Source organism: Mytilus trossulus, unplaced genomic scaffold, assembly GCF_036588685.1.
Source record: "Mytilus trossulus isolate FHL-02 unplaced genomic scaffold, PNRI_Mtr1.1.1.hap1 h1tg000103l__unscaffolded, whole genome shotgun sequence".
Taxonomy (NCBI): Eukaryota; Metazoa; Mollusca; class Bivalvia; order Mytilida; family Mytilidae; genus Mytilus; species Mytilus trossulus.
Window position 1 is genome coordinate 924,993 of NW_026963296.1, and position 15,194 is coordinate 940,186.

At 33.8% G+C, this 15,194-nt stretch overlaps 1 protein-coding gene across 1 annotated transcript; it reads left to right on the forward strand.

Moving 5' to 3' along the window:
- Positions 1-1,089: 1,089 nt before the first annotated feature.
- On the forward strand, positions 1,090-14,258 carry LOC134699894 (uncharacterized). The gene is made up of 3 exons (XM_063561294.1): positions 1,090-1,363; positions 9,638-9,756; positions 13,947-14,258. The coding sequence occupies exons 1-3, from the start codon at positions 1,090-1,092 to the stop codon at positions 14,256-14,258; spliced, it is 705 nt and encodes a 234-aa protein (XP_063417364.1).
- The last annotated feature ends 936 nt before the right edge of the window (positions 14,259-15,194 follow it).

Sequence of the window (15,194 nt, forward strand, 5' to 3'; positions counted from 1 at the left end):
CGTCAGATGTTGTTGTCCTAACTTCGGTAATTTCCGTGGTACGATAAAATTCAAATAAACTACAAAAGTTACCAAAATTTCTGAATTCTTGTTTTTGCAAACAAATAAAAATTCATGACGTAATTAACATCGAAATTATCCCGATCTGTCCCGTTTTTTCAAGATCGCGTTGAAACGAGAATTTTGGTAGCCATTAAAAAAAAAAAATCGTACGAGATTTAACGAGAGTGACGAAACTTTTCAGATGGGTCGTCTAGCAAGAGTTATCGTTCTTTGTCCCAAAACGATGCTTCTACCATAAGTGCCAGCATAGCTGGCATATAATTTATTCCATACATGAAATACGTGAAAATCAGGTCCATTATCTTTTGATGATAATACGAACTGTAAATGCAAGCAATTTTATAGACATAAACTGTATGACTGACAGTTCTATGAACCATTTAACAAAAGTCGCACGCTTAAGTTTCAGAGTTATGTGCACAATTTAAAAATGTTGTGCGCACATGTTTAAAAAAGTTGTGCTCTCAAGTTTAAAAAAAGGTGCGTACAAGATTTAAAGGTTTGCGCACAAATATCCATCATTTCATCTTTGGCACTTGAGGAGCTCCATTTGAGAGTACTTTATAAGACAGAAAAAAGTGTTTATCAATTTCAGTCCCCTGAAAGTTTTTAAAATTTTGTCATCCGTAAATAAGTAATCAAGCTTAGTTGTTTCATCATTTATCATATTCATATTTCATGTGCTCTGCCAAAATGCTCTGATACTGTCACAAGAACAACATTTAATCTTCCCATTCAATATCTGTAATTCTATCTATAACTCGAATTACCACTAATCATTTGAAAACGTCACAACATCGATCACTTCGGTTTATGTTCAATATTGCTTTTATCTTTTGTTAAAACATAGCTTCAAATATTCCCAAGGTAAAACAGACCAATTAACACATACTACGCATCGTATAACGTCAGCGCATAGTAACCACATCCGCATTCAAAGCACACACTATTGAAGACAATCATATTTGAATGCTTTGCGTACACACAAGAATTATGATATCTATCATAGTTATATGTATGCACATGATGTCCGTTGCTGTACTAAGTGAATTAAGATTAAGATTTATCTCAGCGCACCATAAACTTGAATATGACAATAAGTATGAAGTAGAGAACGCCATTGGAGCCTATCATGTTAGATTTGTAGGAGGATGCGGTATAAAATGTGTATCAAATACGCGTTGTTTATCATACTTCTATCACAATCTGACAGGAATGTGTATTTTACACTCAGATTCGTTCACCCATACTGTGATGTCATCGTCAGCGAAAGGGTGGAAATTTTACCTTTCACAAGAACGTAAGTCTACATAAATTTATGTACTAGTAACTTCGCATTTTCTGTGTTTTCAAAAGTTTAACCTTAGTACCTATGCTGAGTGTATTCACACCAACTGGGTCGATGCCACTACTGATGGATAATTTCCTTCCCGTGCGTATCACCAGCCCAGTAGTCTACATTTGTGTGTTGACATGAATTATCATTGTTAAGGTCATATGAAAATTAATTGTTGACAAAACAGTACCTTTTTCGAAATATTAAGGATTTTATACTCCAATATTTGGCCCTCAGCGCTCTTCAACTTTGTACTTTTTTGGGCCTTTTAAACGTTTATGATTCGAGCGTCACTGGCGAGTCTTTCGTAGACAAAAAGCACATCTGACGTAAAAATGATATTCCTGCTATCTATTATGAGTTTATTTATAATGCTATCTATCTATTATATGTCACAAAAAATACAACGGACAATCTTCTCTAGACATTAAATTGTATTAACAATGAATATGTTCTTTACCATGTTAGTATTTGGACAATATTCGTATACTCAAATGGTCTGTTACTGTATGTCGACTTTATGAGAATATAATCGTTTAATTATTAACAGGCCGGACCACAGGAATATTTTGTATATGTTTATTTTCTAATAAATGCTTTTAGTTCAAACTTCAACCGCAAGAATACACAGTTCGTTCTTCGAACCAAAATCGACAGAAAAAAAATAAACTTGCGGAAAAGATGGTATACCGCAATCATTTGGCCTTCCAATTACCGTTTCGATTCCTAACATCACTGAACAGACATTAATTGTCGAAATCCGGATATGGTGTACAAGTGTTTGCAACTCATGATTGGGGTATACCATCTTTTCCTCAAGTTATTTTTTTTCTGTTAATAAATTAATAATAAGATCCATTTTGTTACATCTGGTGATCAGTTTAATTGGTAATCGCCAATGGCATTCAGCAGGTTGTAAGAACATCAGTTGAAGCCCAGGTGGTCGTGTGGTCTAGCGCGCCGGTTACAGCGCAGGCAATTTGGTGTCACGATATCTCAGTAGCATGGGTTCGAATCACTGCGAGAGAAGAACAAAAAATTTGCGAAAGCAAATTTACAGATCTAACATTGTTGGGTTGATGTTTAGACGAGTTGTTTATACAGAATGTACACAGCCATGTATCACCATCACTGCTGGTGATCCGATGGATTAATCTGTTGTAGACTTGTCACTGGTTCAGACGTACTTATGAATATAATTATTTCTGTGACTGTATTTTACATTAATTTGTAGGATCCTTTACTATAGATAATTTAGATGATCTGTAAAAATAACATTTTCATGCCTTATATATCATGTACTGTAGTACGACGCTAGATTAAAACTGACGTGGAAAGTTAACACCCGGCCACTAAAAGCTTCATTTTTAAGAAGCCAAAGTGGTCGTGTGGTCTAGCGCGCCGGTTACAGTGCAGGCGATTTGGTGTCACGATATCTCAGCAGCATGGGTTCGAATCCCGGCGAGGGAAGAACAAAAATTTGCGAAAGCAAATTCACAGATCAAACAATGTTTGGTTGATGTTTAGACGAGTTGTATATACAGAATGTACACAGCCATGTATCACCATCACTGCTGGTGATCCGATGGATAAATCTGTTGAAGAGTTGTCACTGGTTAAGACGTACTTACACATATTATTATTTCTGTGACTGTATCTTACATTAATTTGTAGGATCCTTTACTGTAGATAATTTATCTGATCTGTAAAAATAACATCTTCATGCCTTGTATATCATGTGCTGTAGTACGACGCTAGATTAAAACTGACGTGGAAAGGTAACACCCGGCCACCGAAAGCTTCATTTTTATGAAGCCCAGGTGGTCGTGTGGTCTAGCGCGCCGGTTACAGTGCAGGCGATTTGGTGTCACGATATCTCAGTAGCATGGGTTCGAATCCCAGCGAGGGAAGAAAAAAAAATTTGCAAAAGCAAATTTACAGATCTAACATAGTTTGGTTGATGTTTAGACGATTTGTATATATAGATATATACATACAAATTATATTATATGGGTCAAGATCCCTAATAGACCTTGAGATGAGGAACTCAGATGACGTAATCAAAAAAAAATATTAGTCCGCCATACAATTGTGGATGCTGTGATTTTAAAAATGGACATAAATGAACAATAAGAACTGTTTTAGAGAGCTGATGAAAGGGGAAAAAAATAAGTAGATTTGACCTTCAATAAATTATTAGAAAGGACAAATGTTTTATTGAATTTTACGATCAGAATTTTGGATTGTTTCATGAGGAGAGTGACATTTTTCACCATCTTCCGGGGTTCAGCAATTTGCGAAAAAAGTTATCTCACTTGCCACCCCGAAAATTTAACCAGACATGTATAAATGTATCAGCTTCCATATGAGCCACCATACATATTCAAGTAAACGATATGGACTGCGCAATTGAGGAAAACGTTACCATTACCGCCTAGGTAGAATTAATTGCAGATGTTGACCCATATGTCTAAGATATTATGTTTCGTAATAAAAAGTTGATGATGAATTTGACAAAAGATGTTTAACTTTAATCAATGAATTAAAATATGATTACGTGACTAAAAATTGAGTTTTTATAATCTCGTAAATTTTGACATGTTAAATGGTCGTATCTATGCAATTAACAGTAAAAGTAACTTTCAACATTTGTCCTATTATTTATGGTCAGACCATATGTGTATATACGCATAAAATTTGTCAAATATTAGTTATAAGATGTTTTGGCTTTTTTTTTATGATGGTATGTCTTCGAAATTTAATTCTTAGCGTTCATAGACTCGATCAAGACTTTGACATATTTTTAAGACAACAGTATATTGTTGAAGACTTATCTTTCCCCTAGACGTCTTTTGGTTATTTTCATCGTTAGTTACCGACTCATTGTTATTTACCCAAAACATTTTTATTCATACATAAAATTGAGAATGGAAATGGGGAATGTGTCAAAGAGACAACAACCCGACCAAAATAAAAAAACACAACAGCAGAAGGTCACCAACAGGTCTTCAATGTAGCGAGAAATTCCCGCACCTGGAGGCGTCCTTCAGCTGGCCCCTAAACAAATATATACTAGTTCAGTGATAATGAACGCCATACTAATTTCCAAATTGTACACAAGAAACTAAAATTTAAATAATACAAGACTAACAAAGGCCAGAGGCTCCTGACTTGGGACAGGCGCAAAAATGCGGCGGGGTTAAACATGTTTGTGAGATCTCAACCCTCCCCCTATACCTCTAACCATGTATGTTTCATGGTCATGAACTGTAGTATCTGTATATAATATTTTTAAGGAAGTGACCAATTTACTTAAACATGAACGAATTCAAAACGGATTTACAAGTTGTGAGCATTTATAAACTATCGTCGTTTCTTATTTGGCTAAATCACCAGTAAAGCTATTCCTAGCTATCTCAACCGAACAAAATGTTCCTTATAGTTTTTCTGTTGCACATATATAATGTGGATATTCAATCAATTGTCGTCCTCCTGCACTGTTCATGACGTTGGTGTGTAAAATCAGATCTGAAGTTTAACCGCCCAAATCAGAGAATGGAATGACAATAGTTAACTTATACGAACTCTATGGAGTTAGTTGTTACTTTATTTTTCTTATTCTTTTCTAACACTCGAAGAGCAAATCACCTAAAGAAATTTCCTGTAAATAAATATTTAAACAAGACCTCAATGCACATGCAATATTTTAATTAAATGCATATATAAAAGGGGATAATATTATCAGAAAGTATTATAAGTCCATAAATATTGAACATATTTATACACAATATTTAGGCTATAATTGTAGGATTATAACCCTATTGTGTATCTCTGTCATGGTATCTGTCAAATCAAAAACAAAATCTTGTGTTTCTATGAAGTTAAGATGTTGCACCAAAAAATTGCAAAGTAAGAATTTAGGATGGGGTGTAAGTTATGCAAGAATTAAATACGTGAATAATTGGCCGTTTCAGAATCTAATGAATTCTAGGTTATATTTAAAAAGTGTACACCAAAACGTCATGATTGGTTGAAAACGTTCTAAACAATGGAAAATCAACCAATAACATGACGTTATTTTCATTTTAGGGTACGAACAATAAAATTACCCACAGTCATTTAGATTTTGAAACAGCCAAGTGTTCAAGCATGAATCTAAATATGTGTATAATTGGCCATGTCATAAAAGTATAAACGTATAGCTGCTGTCGGGAAATTTTTCCTAGTATCCTCATCCGAATAAAATGGATTTTTGTGTTGCAGAAATTTAATGTGGAGATTGAATCAAATATCACCCTCCTGCACTGTTCATGACGTCGGTGTTTTAAATCATCTATGGTAGTTAAGCCACCGATGTTAGAGATTTGCAAAAGTATAGCATTAAATTATGATTCCATTTCCAATATGTGATGGTATTTTTCAGAACATATAAAACATCTATGAATATTTCAGATATTTCCTACGTACAATAATAATACTATCGTGTATCTTTGTTATGGTATTGATTTGTCTAATTATACAAATTATATTTTATAGTAAAAATGTTCTAACTAATAGTTACGAATTGGATATTGCGTACATGGTTAAATATACGCAATAATTCAAATTAGTTTTAATAATTGATCAAATACGTTTACAATTTGTTTTGCATATAAATGAAGGCTAATTTAGTTTATCAATGTTTAAATCTCGTTTATTGATCAAGAAGAGAAAACTCAAAATAACAAACAAACACTGAGGAAATCGTATTCACCCAAAAAGAAGCCATACCTAGGGGGTCGACAGGGTGAGCGTCTTCTCATGTGTATTATCACCCGCTATTCATACTCAGTCAAAATTTCACAATCGGTCAAAAATACAGATCACATTACTAAACTGATTTCTAAATATCTTAGACAAGCATGTCCTTCTAAGTTGAGACAGCGACATGTCATCTTGGTCAACCAAATATAAACAGTGACAGTTATGATTATGGATTGTCAATTGCAGTCGTTCTTCCTCATAACTATGTTGGAGCAGTTTTCGTATAAGGATGTTACCATTGGTAACAAAGTCCATATAGTCTGAGCATACAAGCTAAGCATACGCCTCCGGGTGCGGGACTTTCTCGCTACATTGAAGACCTGTTGGTGACCCTCTGCTGTTGTTTTTTTTATTTGGTCGGGTTGTTGTCTCTTTGACACATTCCCCATTTCCATACTCAATTTTATTGTAACGTATTAACTGATATATGCAAACTACATACGATGAATTTTTGCTTATGTTACTGCTGAGAAATGGGAATTTGACAGTTGGAAATATGAAATCATCACGTTTGTGATAGATTCTAGTTTGAAGTCGTCCATATGTGTCTTTATCGGGGTAATGGTCAAGATATGAAGCATACATTCTACTTTCGGTATTTTCATTAATATGAAGTTCATGAGATGTATGAATGTGCTTGTCCATTATGTATCTCTGTTGTGGTATTGAATTGTATTACCGATATCAAATCTCACTAATGCGTGGTTGAACTAACCTATAAAATGTCAAATTCACACTAATTCGTGGTTGACCTAACCTATACAAAGTCAAATTCTCACTAATACGTGGTTGACATAACATATACACAGTCAAATTCACACTAATACGTGGTTGACCTAACCTATACACAGTCAAATTCTCACTAAAACGTGGTTTAACTAACCTATACAAAGTCAAAGACACACTAATGCGTGGTTGACCTAACCTATACAAAGTCAAATTCCCACTAATACGTGGTTGACCTAACCTATACACAGTCAAATTCACACTTAAACGTCGTTTAACTAACCTATACAAAGTCAAATTCTCAGTAATACGTGGTTGACCTAACCTATACAAAGTCAAATTATCACTTAAACGTCGTTTAACTAACCTATACAAAGTCAAATTCTCAGTAATACGTGGTTGACCTAACCTATACAAAGTCAAATTATCACTAATACGTGCACGTGGTTGACCTAACCTATACACAGTCCAATTCTCACTAATACGTGGTTAACCTAACCTATACAAAGTCAAATTCTCACTAATACGTGGTTGACCTAACCTATACAAAGTCTAATTCTCACTAATACGTGGTTGACCTAACCTATACAAAGTCAAATTCTCACTCATACGTGATTGACCTAACCTATACACAGTCAATTCTCATTTATACGTGGTTGAACTAACCTATACAAAGTCAAATTAACACTTATGCGTGGTTGAACTATCCTATACAAAGTCAAATTCTCACTAGAACGTGGTTGAACTAACCTATACAGAGTCAAATTCTCACTAAGACGTGGTTGACCTGACCTATACAAAGTCAAATTCTCACTTTAACGTGGTTGAACTAACCTATACAAAGTCAAATTCACACTAATTCGTGGTTGACCTAACCTACACAAAGTCAAATTCTCACTTATACGTGGTTGACCTAACCTATACAAAGTCAAATTCTCACTTAAACGTGGTTGACCTAACCTATACAGAGTCAAATTCTCACTTAAACGTGGTGGAACTAACCTATACAGAGTCAAATTCACACTAATTCGTGGTTGACCTAACCTATACAAAGTCAAATTCTCACTTAAACGTGGTTGACCTAACCTATACAGAGTCAAATTCTCACTTAAACGTGGTGGAACTAACCTATACAGAGTCAAATTCTCACTTAAACGTGGTTGACCTAACCTATACAAAGTCAAATTCTCACATGTACGTGGTTGACCTAACCTATACAAAGTCAAATTCTCACAGGTACGTGATTGACCTAACCTATACAAAGTCAAATTAACACTTATGCGTGGTTGAACTATCCTATACAAAATCAAAGTCCCCATATTCATTTTAGTATTATAGAAATAACAACTTTTTGATACTGATTTGAACTTGAGTTTGGCCATTTTGCGTTGGTTTATCTGCTTCAGATATCAAAGAAATCTAGTGTTTCCACGCAGCGTATGAATATGCTTGTCCATAGTAAGGTACCTCGTTTTTCGTACGTCATATCTGAATTTGAATGTACTTGTATACAGATTATTTGAAAAGGATACAAATAAGAAAAATCTAATGTGTTTTGTCCAACAATATTCATCCGGCGTGAAGTTTTGACGTTACTCTGATACCAAAAGGTCACTTTAATTGAACTAGATACAATTTAAGTATTTTAAATGAAAAGTACAGTGATACTGATAATTTGTCAATAAATATCCGAATTTAATTATCATCGAAAGGAAAACTTAAAACACTATAATGGTTGTTGTCTTATAGAAGATGAGTATATGAAATGTTTTATACAAAGAATATATCACCTTGGCTGTTTTTGGCAAAATCTTTGGAAATTGTTGGTTCTCAATGCTCAGCAACTTTGTATATATAAAGCCTTTTATTTTTTTTTATTCGAGCGGCACTGATGAGTCTTTTGTAAACATAACTCGCGTTTGGCATACAAAACCAAAAGCCTGGTATCTTTGATGGGCTTTTGATATAAAGATTATTTGATTCGCCTCTCTTTTATGACATAATTTATACAACAATCTTTTGTTAATAACATGAATAACAACAAAATGTTATTCGTGCGAAGTCCGAAAAAGAAAAGCAAGTTTGAATGCAGCCTGGTTGAATTTATTGTAAATGATTTAATAACGTGCAATGAGTGCATAAAGGATGAGACTGATTTCTAAAGATTTAATGTCGTCCCTCTTCTTCAATAAATATTATAGTTGAATTATAATTAATAGGCAACAGTAGAAGATTGCTGATATAGGAAGATCTAAATCTATAAATATTTTTATTTCAACTATTAGTATTCATAAGAACTAAGAATATTGTGGAAAACTTTAAGCTACACTTTAGATGTCTTCGTGATATTTGTCTCTGGTTGTTGTTTCATTTACGCATACCATATATTTATTGGTTCATTTACGCATACCATATATTTATATAAAAACGCAATGTATTGATACAAGACTTATCAACAAATATTATTTCTATTATTGTTTCACTTTTCAAGGCACCGTAAATACAAACAAAGTAACTCGGCAGTGGAATGGACTGACTTAAATTACCCTGGGTCGTCGGCTTACCTTCGCCTAATTAACTTGAGATACTCAATCTATATTTTCTGTGTACTTTTTGGTTAACTACTGACTGTGACTCCCCCTGATTGTTCTTGTCTAACAAACTGATTTTTATTGTTTCATTGTTATTTTTCTATCTGTCATATTTCAGGATTCATATCGGAATGTTCATTGGGTGGAGGAACCTGTGACAAGCTTGATAGTTGTGATGGAGCCCATAGCACTGGCGGCTGCAGTTATAGTTCAAATGCTGTATGTTGCTTTGACAAGGTATTAATTATAGATGTGTGTAAATATTATTGCAGACTTAATAATATAATCGAAACAATAATAATTGTTCATATTTATTGCACCGGAAGCGACAATGAAGCTTGAGACAAATATTTTTGACAATTCAAAACGTGTTCACAAATTGCTGATAACCACCAAAACGATAAAGTTAGATAAAGGCAAAACATGAACAGGAATCAGTTGTTTGTCAATTTCAGAAACCTTGCTAATTTGCTAATGGCTGAAATACTTTTTAAATTTGAACTATGGATTGATCTACGTGACCAGACTGGTTCAAGGCCGTAGCTAGGCATCTCATTTTAGTGAGACAAAATAATTGAGCCGAGCGAAGCGAGGGGAAATATTTTTTTTGGAGGTTATGAAATGAATGGTGCAAAATCCTGCATTCTAGGCATTTTTAGAGAGTTTGATAATGTTTTGAATTTGGACACTTTTTATATATTTTTTTTTATATTTTAAGACTTTTACTTACACCAAATTTCAGTTAACAACTTTATTTAAATTTATATGTAAGATAATCATCCAAATATCACTGATTTGAGTCTGCTGCCAGAACATAGAACAAACATCGATTCAGTAGAGTTTGCCAAATTTTTCTATGGCCGGTCAGTCAAATCGTTTCAGAATCATAATTTGGTCTGCTGATATCCTTATCGCGATGAACATGGCAAGCCCGCACAATCTTTCGCCACTCATGCATACTCTTTTCCAAGTTTTCAGTCGTTTCAGGGGAGTCTGTGTTTCTAAAGGAAGCACATAAATAGTCATTATCATCAACACAATGATCAATGTCTTCTTCCAATTCCTTCTCCATCAGCAATTTGGTAGCAGCATCGGTAGTAACAGTTTTGTTTACAAAAGGGAATTAAGCTTTCCTGTAAGCACCATCAAACAGTTGCAGTTACAAAATATTAAACTCGCTTTTATGCTGACAAAGAGTAGACAAACTAGGGTTAGAATGAGATAAGATACATGTATATGATTCTATCTATAGAGTAAGTATATATGATATGGGTACAGGGGAATTGGAATGGAGTTTTTGACGTTTACATGTAGGTCCATAATTTCAAATTATTTCTGGAAATAGTTGGTGGTATTTTAGTTCCAGAATCTATAAATTTAGGGGTTAGGGGTATGGCGTGTCCGATTCTGAATCCCCGAATATAAAGAAACGAAATTTCGTAGACCCGAATAAGTATTAAAAGACAAAATCCTGTGTTAAAGGTTCTACCATTCCTCAATAATATCAAATTGGAATATGGGATATTCTTTCAATTTTTAAGGTTAAAGAAACATGGATAGAAACTAATCCATGCATGTTTCATATTATTTATATTTTATTTACCTGTAAAGAGAAAGATTAAAGTTCGTGAAATGAATACGCAGACAGGACTACCCCCTTGCGATGACTTGAATTGTCAAAAGTTGTTTAAACGGGGAAATGAATACGCAGACAGGACTGCCCCCTTGCGATGACTTGAATTGTCAAAAGTTGTTTAAACGGGGAAATGAATACGCAGACTGCCCCTTCCGAAGACCAGTACTTGATTAGCCAGTCTACTTATCGTTTTTGGATTGTTCTAATAAAGTTATATGCAATACTCTAACTCTGTTCACAAACAAAATAGTTTACTAGAATTATTTCTTCTTTTCCTTTTCTGCAAAAGCCTGTTTTTAACTAGAGATCCATGATGATTATCATTACTAGGTTAATCTTACCGAGAAACATCACCCGTTGAGATGCTGAGTTATATCCAGGAAGAATAGTTTAAAAAGAATGATGACAAGTTATATAGAAATTAAGGTTGAGACAGAACAACAAATGACTATTATATTGATATATATGTATAAAAAAAATAATTAGGGTCGAAATTTTAGTGAGGCAATTGCCTCACTTGCCTCAAGGGTAGCATCTATTGAAATAGGAAAATATAAGTAACGGGAACCTGAAAAAAAGCATGAGATAAAATAACTATGCAGTGCAATGATTCTCTTATCATGTTAAGCAAACTCAAACATTCTATCCGATGAAGAAGCCAAACTCGAGGATTTCAACTAAACCTGAGGTTACGTACATAATATTTCAAAAATCACAACGACATACATCATGAATGATCAGAACTGGTTAAAAGTACATCCAAAATCTGTAATGGATGTTTTAGAGATGTCGTCATCTTTACTCCAGGGCCTGCAAAGCATGAATAGAATACAAACGTTGTTTAAAACAAAAAAGAAGATTCACAAATCAATGGTCCATTTGCCAATTACCGATTTGATTCTTTTATTACACACTTTTTAAACAAATTACTTCCCTTTGTCAATCGTAGACTGGTTCCATACCGGACAAAAATGGATTTTGCCAATGCAAAGCATGATGAATTGAAAGTGATGTATCGGCGGTTTAACAGATTTTTTATGAAAAATAGCTTTTTAAATATCATAAAAAGTAAAAATCAAAAAAAATACTGAACTCCGAGGAAAAATCAAAACGGAAAGTCCCTATTCAAATGGCAAAATCAAAAGCTAAAACAGATCAAACGAATGGATAACAACTGTCATATTCCTGACTTGGTACAGGCATTTTCTTAAGTAAAACATGGTGGATTAAACCTGGTTTTATAGCGCTAAACCTCTCACTTGTATGACAGTCGCATCAAATTCCATTATATTGACAACGATGCGTGATCAAAACAAACAGACATAATGAGATAAAATAACTATGCAGTGCAATGATTCTCTTATCATGTTAAGCAAACTCAAACATTCTATCCGATGAAGTAGCCAAACACGAGGATTTCAACTAAACCTGAGGTTACGTACATAATATTTCAAAAATCACAACGACATACATCATGAATGATCAGAACTGGTTAAAAGTACATCCAAAATCTGTAATGGATGTTTTAGAGATGTCGTCATCTTTACTCCAGGGCCTGCAAAGCATGAATAGAATACAAACGTTGTTTAAAACAAAAAAGAAGATTCACAAATCAATGGTCCATTTGCCAAAATAGCAAATCGGTAATTGCCAAAAATAGCTTTTTAAATATCATAAAAAGTAAAAATCAAAAAAAATACTGAACTCCGAGGAAAAATCAAAACGGAAAGTCCCTATTCAAATGGCAAAATCAAAAGCTAAAACAGATCAAACGAATGGATAACAACTGTCATATTCCTGACTTGGTACAGGCATTTTCTTAAGTAAAAAATGGTGGATTAAACCTGGTTTTATAGCGCTAAACCTCTCACTTGTATGACAGTCGCATCAAATTCCATTATATTGACAACGATGCGTGAACAAAACAAACAGACATAATGAGATAAAATAACTATGCAGTGCAATGATTCTCTTATCATGTTAAGCAAACTCAAACATTCTATCCGATGAAGTAGCCAAACACGAGGATTTCAACTAAACCTGAGGTTACGTACATAATATTTCAAAAATCACAACGACATACATCATGAATGATCAGAACTGGTTAAAAGTACATCCAAAATCTGTAATGGATGTTTTAGAGATGTCGTCATCTTTACTCCAGGGCCTGCAAAGCATGAATAGAATACAAACGTTGTTTAAAACAAAAAAGAAGATTCACAAATCAATGGTCCATTTGCCAAAATAGCAAATCGGTAATTGCCAAAAATAGCTTTTTAAATATCATAAAAAGTAAAAATCAAAAAAAATACTGAACTCCGAGGAAAAATCAAAACGGAAAGTCCCTATTCAAATGGCAAAATCAAAAGCTAAAACAGATCAAACGAATGGATAACAACTGTCATATTCCTGACTTGGTACAGGCATTTTCTTAAGTAAAAAATGGTGGATTAAACCTGGTTTTATAGCGCTTAACCTCTCACTTGTATGACAGTCGCATCAAATTCCATTATATTGACAACGATGCGTGAACAAAACAAACAGACATAATGGGTTTAAAAGTCAAAATTAGGGGTACAGCAGTCATCATTGTGTTATAATCTTAATCACAATAAAAACAAACAAATATTAGACAATGAAGCACAAAAAGGCACATATCAAATTTATCACTGGGATCAAATCGTTATATAAACCTACATCAAAGCTTCAATATTTTATGAATAGATCTATGTAAATGTAATACGTTTATATATTTGACCAATTCACTGGACCATTATTATTTGTTTTGCAGTCCTATGGCAGAGATGGGGTATGGCCTGGATACTACGTACATAATGGTGTTCAATACTCCTGGTCGATGTCTATACAGTTTGACCGAAATTCCATAACCGGAGGAGGATCCGATAGTGTTGGCACTTTCACTATTGACGGATCTTTGAATCCATTGTCTAAAGATATCAATTTTGTGAAAGCGTATACTTCTCATAATGTATCTTACACTGGTCAAGTAACTGGTCAAGTAACAGCTGACGTGTGTACAATGTATGGTCAGTATACATTTGGAAGTACGACTGGGGCTTTTAACATGACAATTTGTACTTGAACGTTTTCAATTACTGTTTAATTCTATTTGCTAATATTTAGCTTATCACATGTGTTTTATCCTTTGATTTTGAAATCTGAGTACGTAAAGGTATGATTATTTAATTGATGTACAAATTCACATCGTTCATATTACATGTATATTTAGGAAAAAGAGTTAGGAAAGAGCATACATTTAAGTTTGACATTTCTCCCCTAACCGTTATATCAATACGGGTTTTTATTACTTTCTCTCAAACTGAGATAATTAAAATTTACGTTTAAGAGTAGGTATCACGTTTTGTTCAGCTTACTAAAGGAATATTGCACGAATGGTGACATTTGTAGATTAGAAACTGTTCAATCTATACCTATTTTGTAGCACCAGTGTTTATCCTTGGTATTGAGCAACCTCAATTTTTTTGTATAGTGAAGTTTTATCATTAGCAGTATAAGAATGATTTTTTTAAGCCAGACCTAGGGGCTTTATGTCTTTTGTCCGGCCTATGCGTCCGTTCATCCGTTCGTTCGCCTATCCTAAAAAGGCTCGTTAAGGTCTTAGGTCAAGGTAGTTTTTGTTGAAGTTGAAGTACAATCAACTTAGAACTTTGTACATATGTTCCTATTGATATGATCCTTCTAATTTTAATTCCAAATTAAAGTTTCTACCCCAATTTCATGGTACACTCAGTATAAACACGATAGATCAAGTGAGGTATCCGTGTACTATGGACATATTCTTGTTTACAATTGTATAACTGTCTTTTATTATACTTTTGTTTTAAAGATTTATATCGTTACTATTTATTTAATGTTTTTCTACTGAACAATTATCATGAATAATGTGTGATATAATATATGAAGTATCGTTCATATTCCTTAAATATTTGTTAAAGACTTGATGGCCTGTCGCAGACACTATAGATATCAAACATCGATAAAACGACATAAAAGCAGC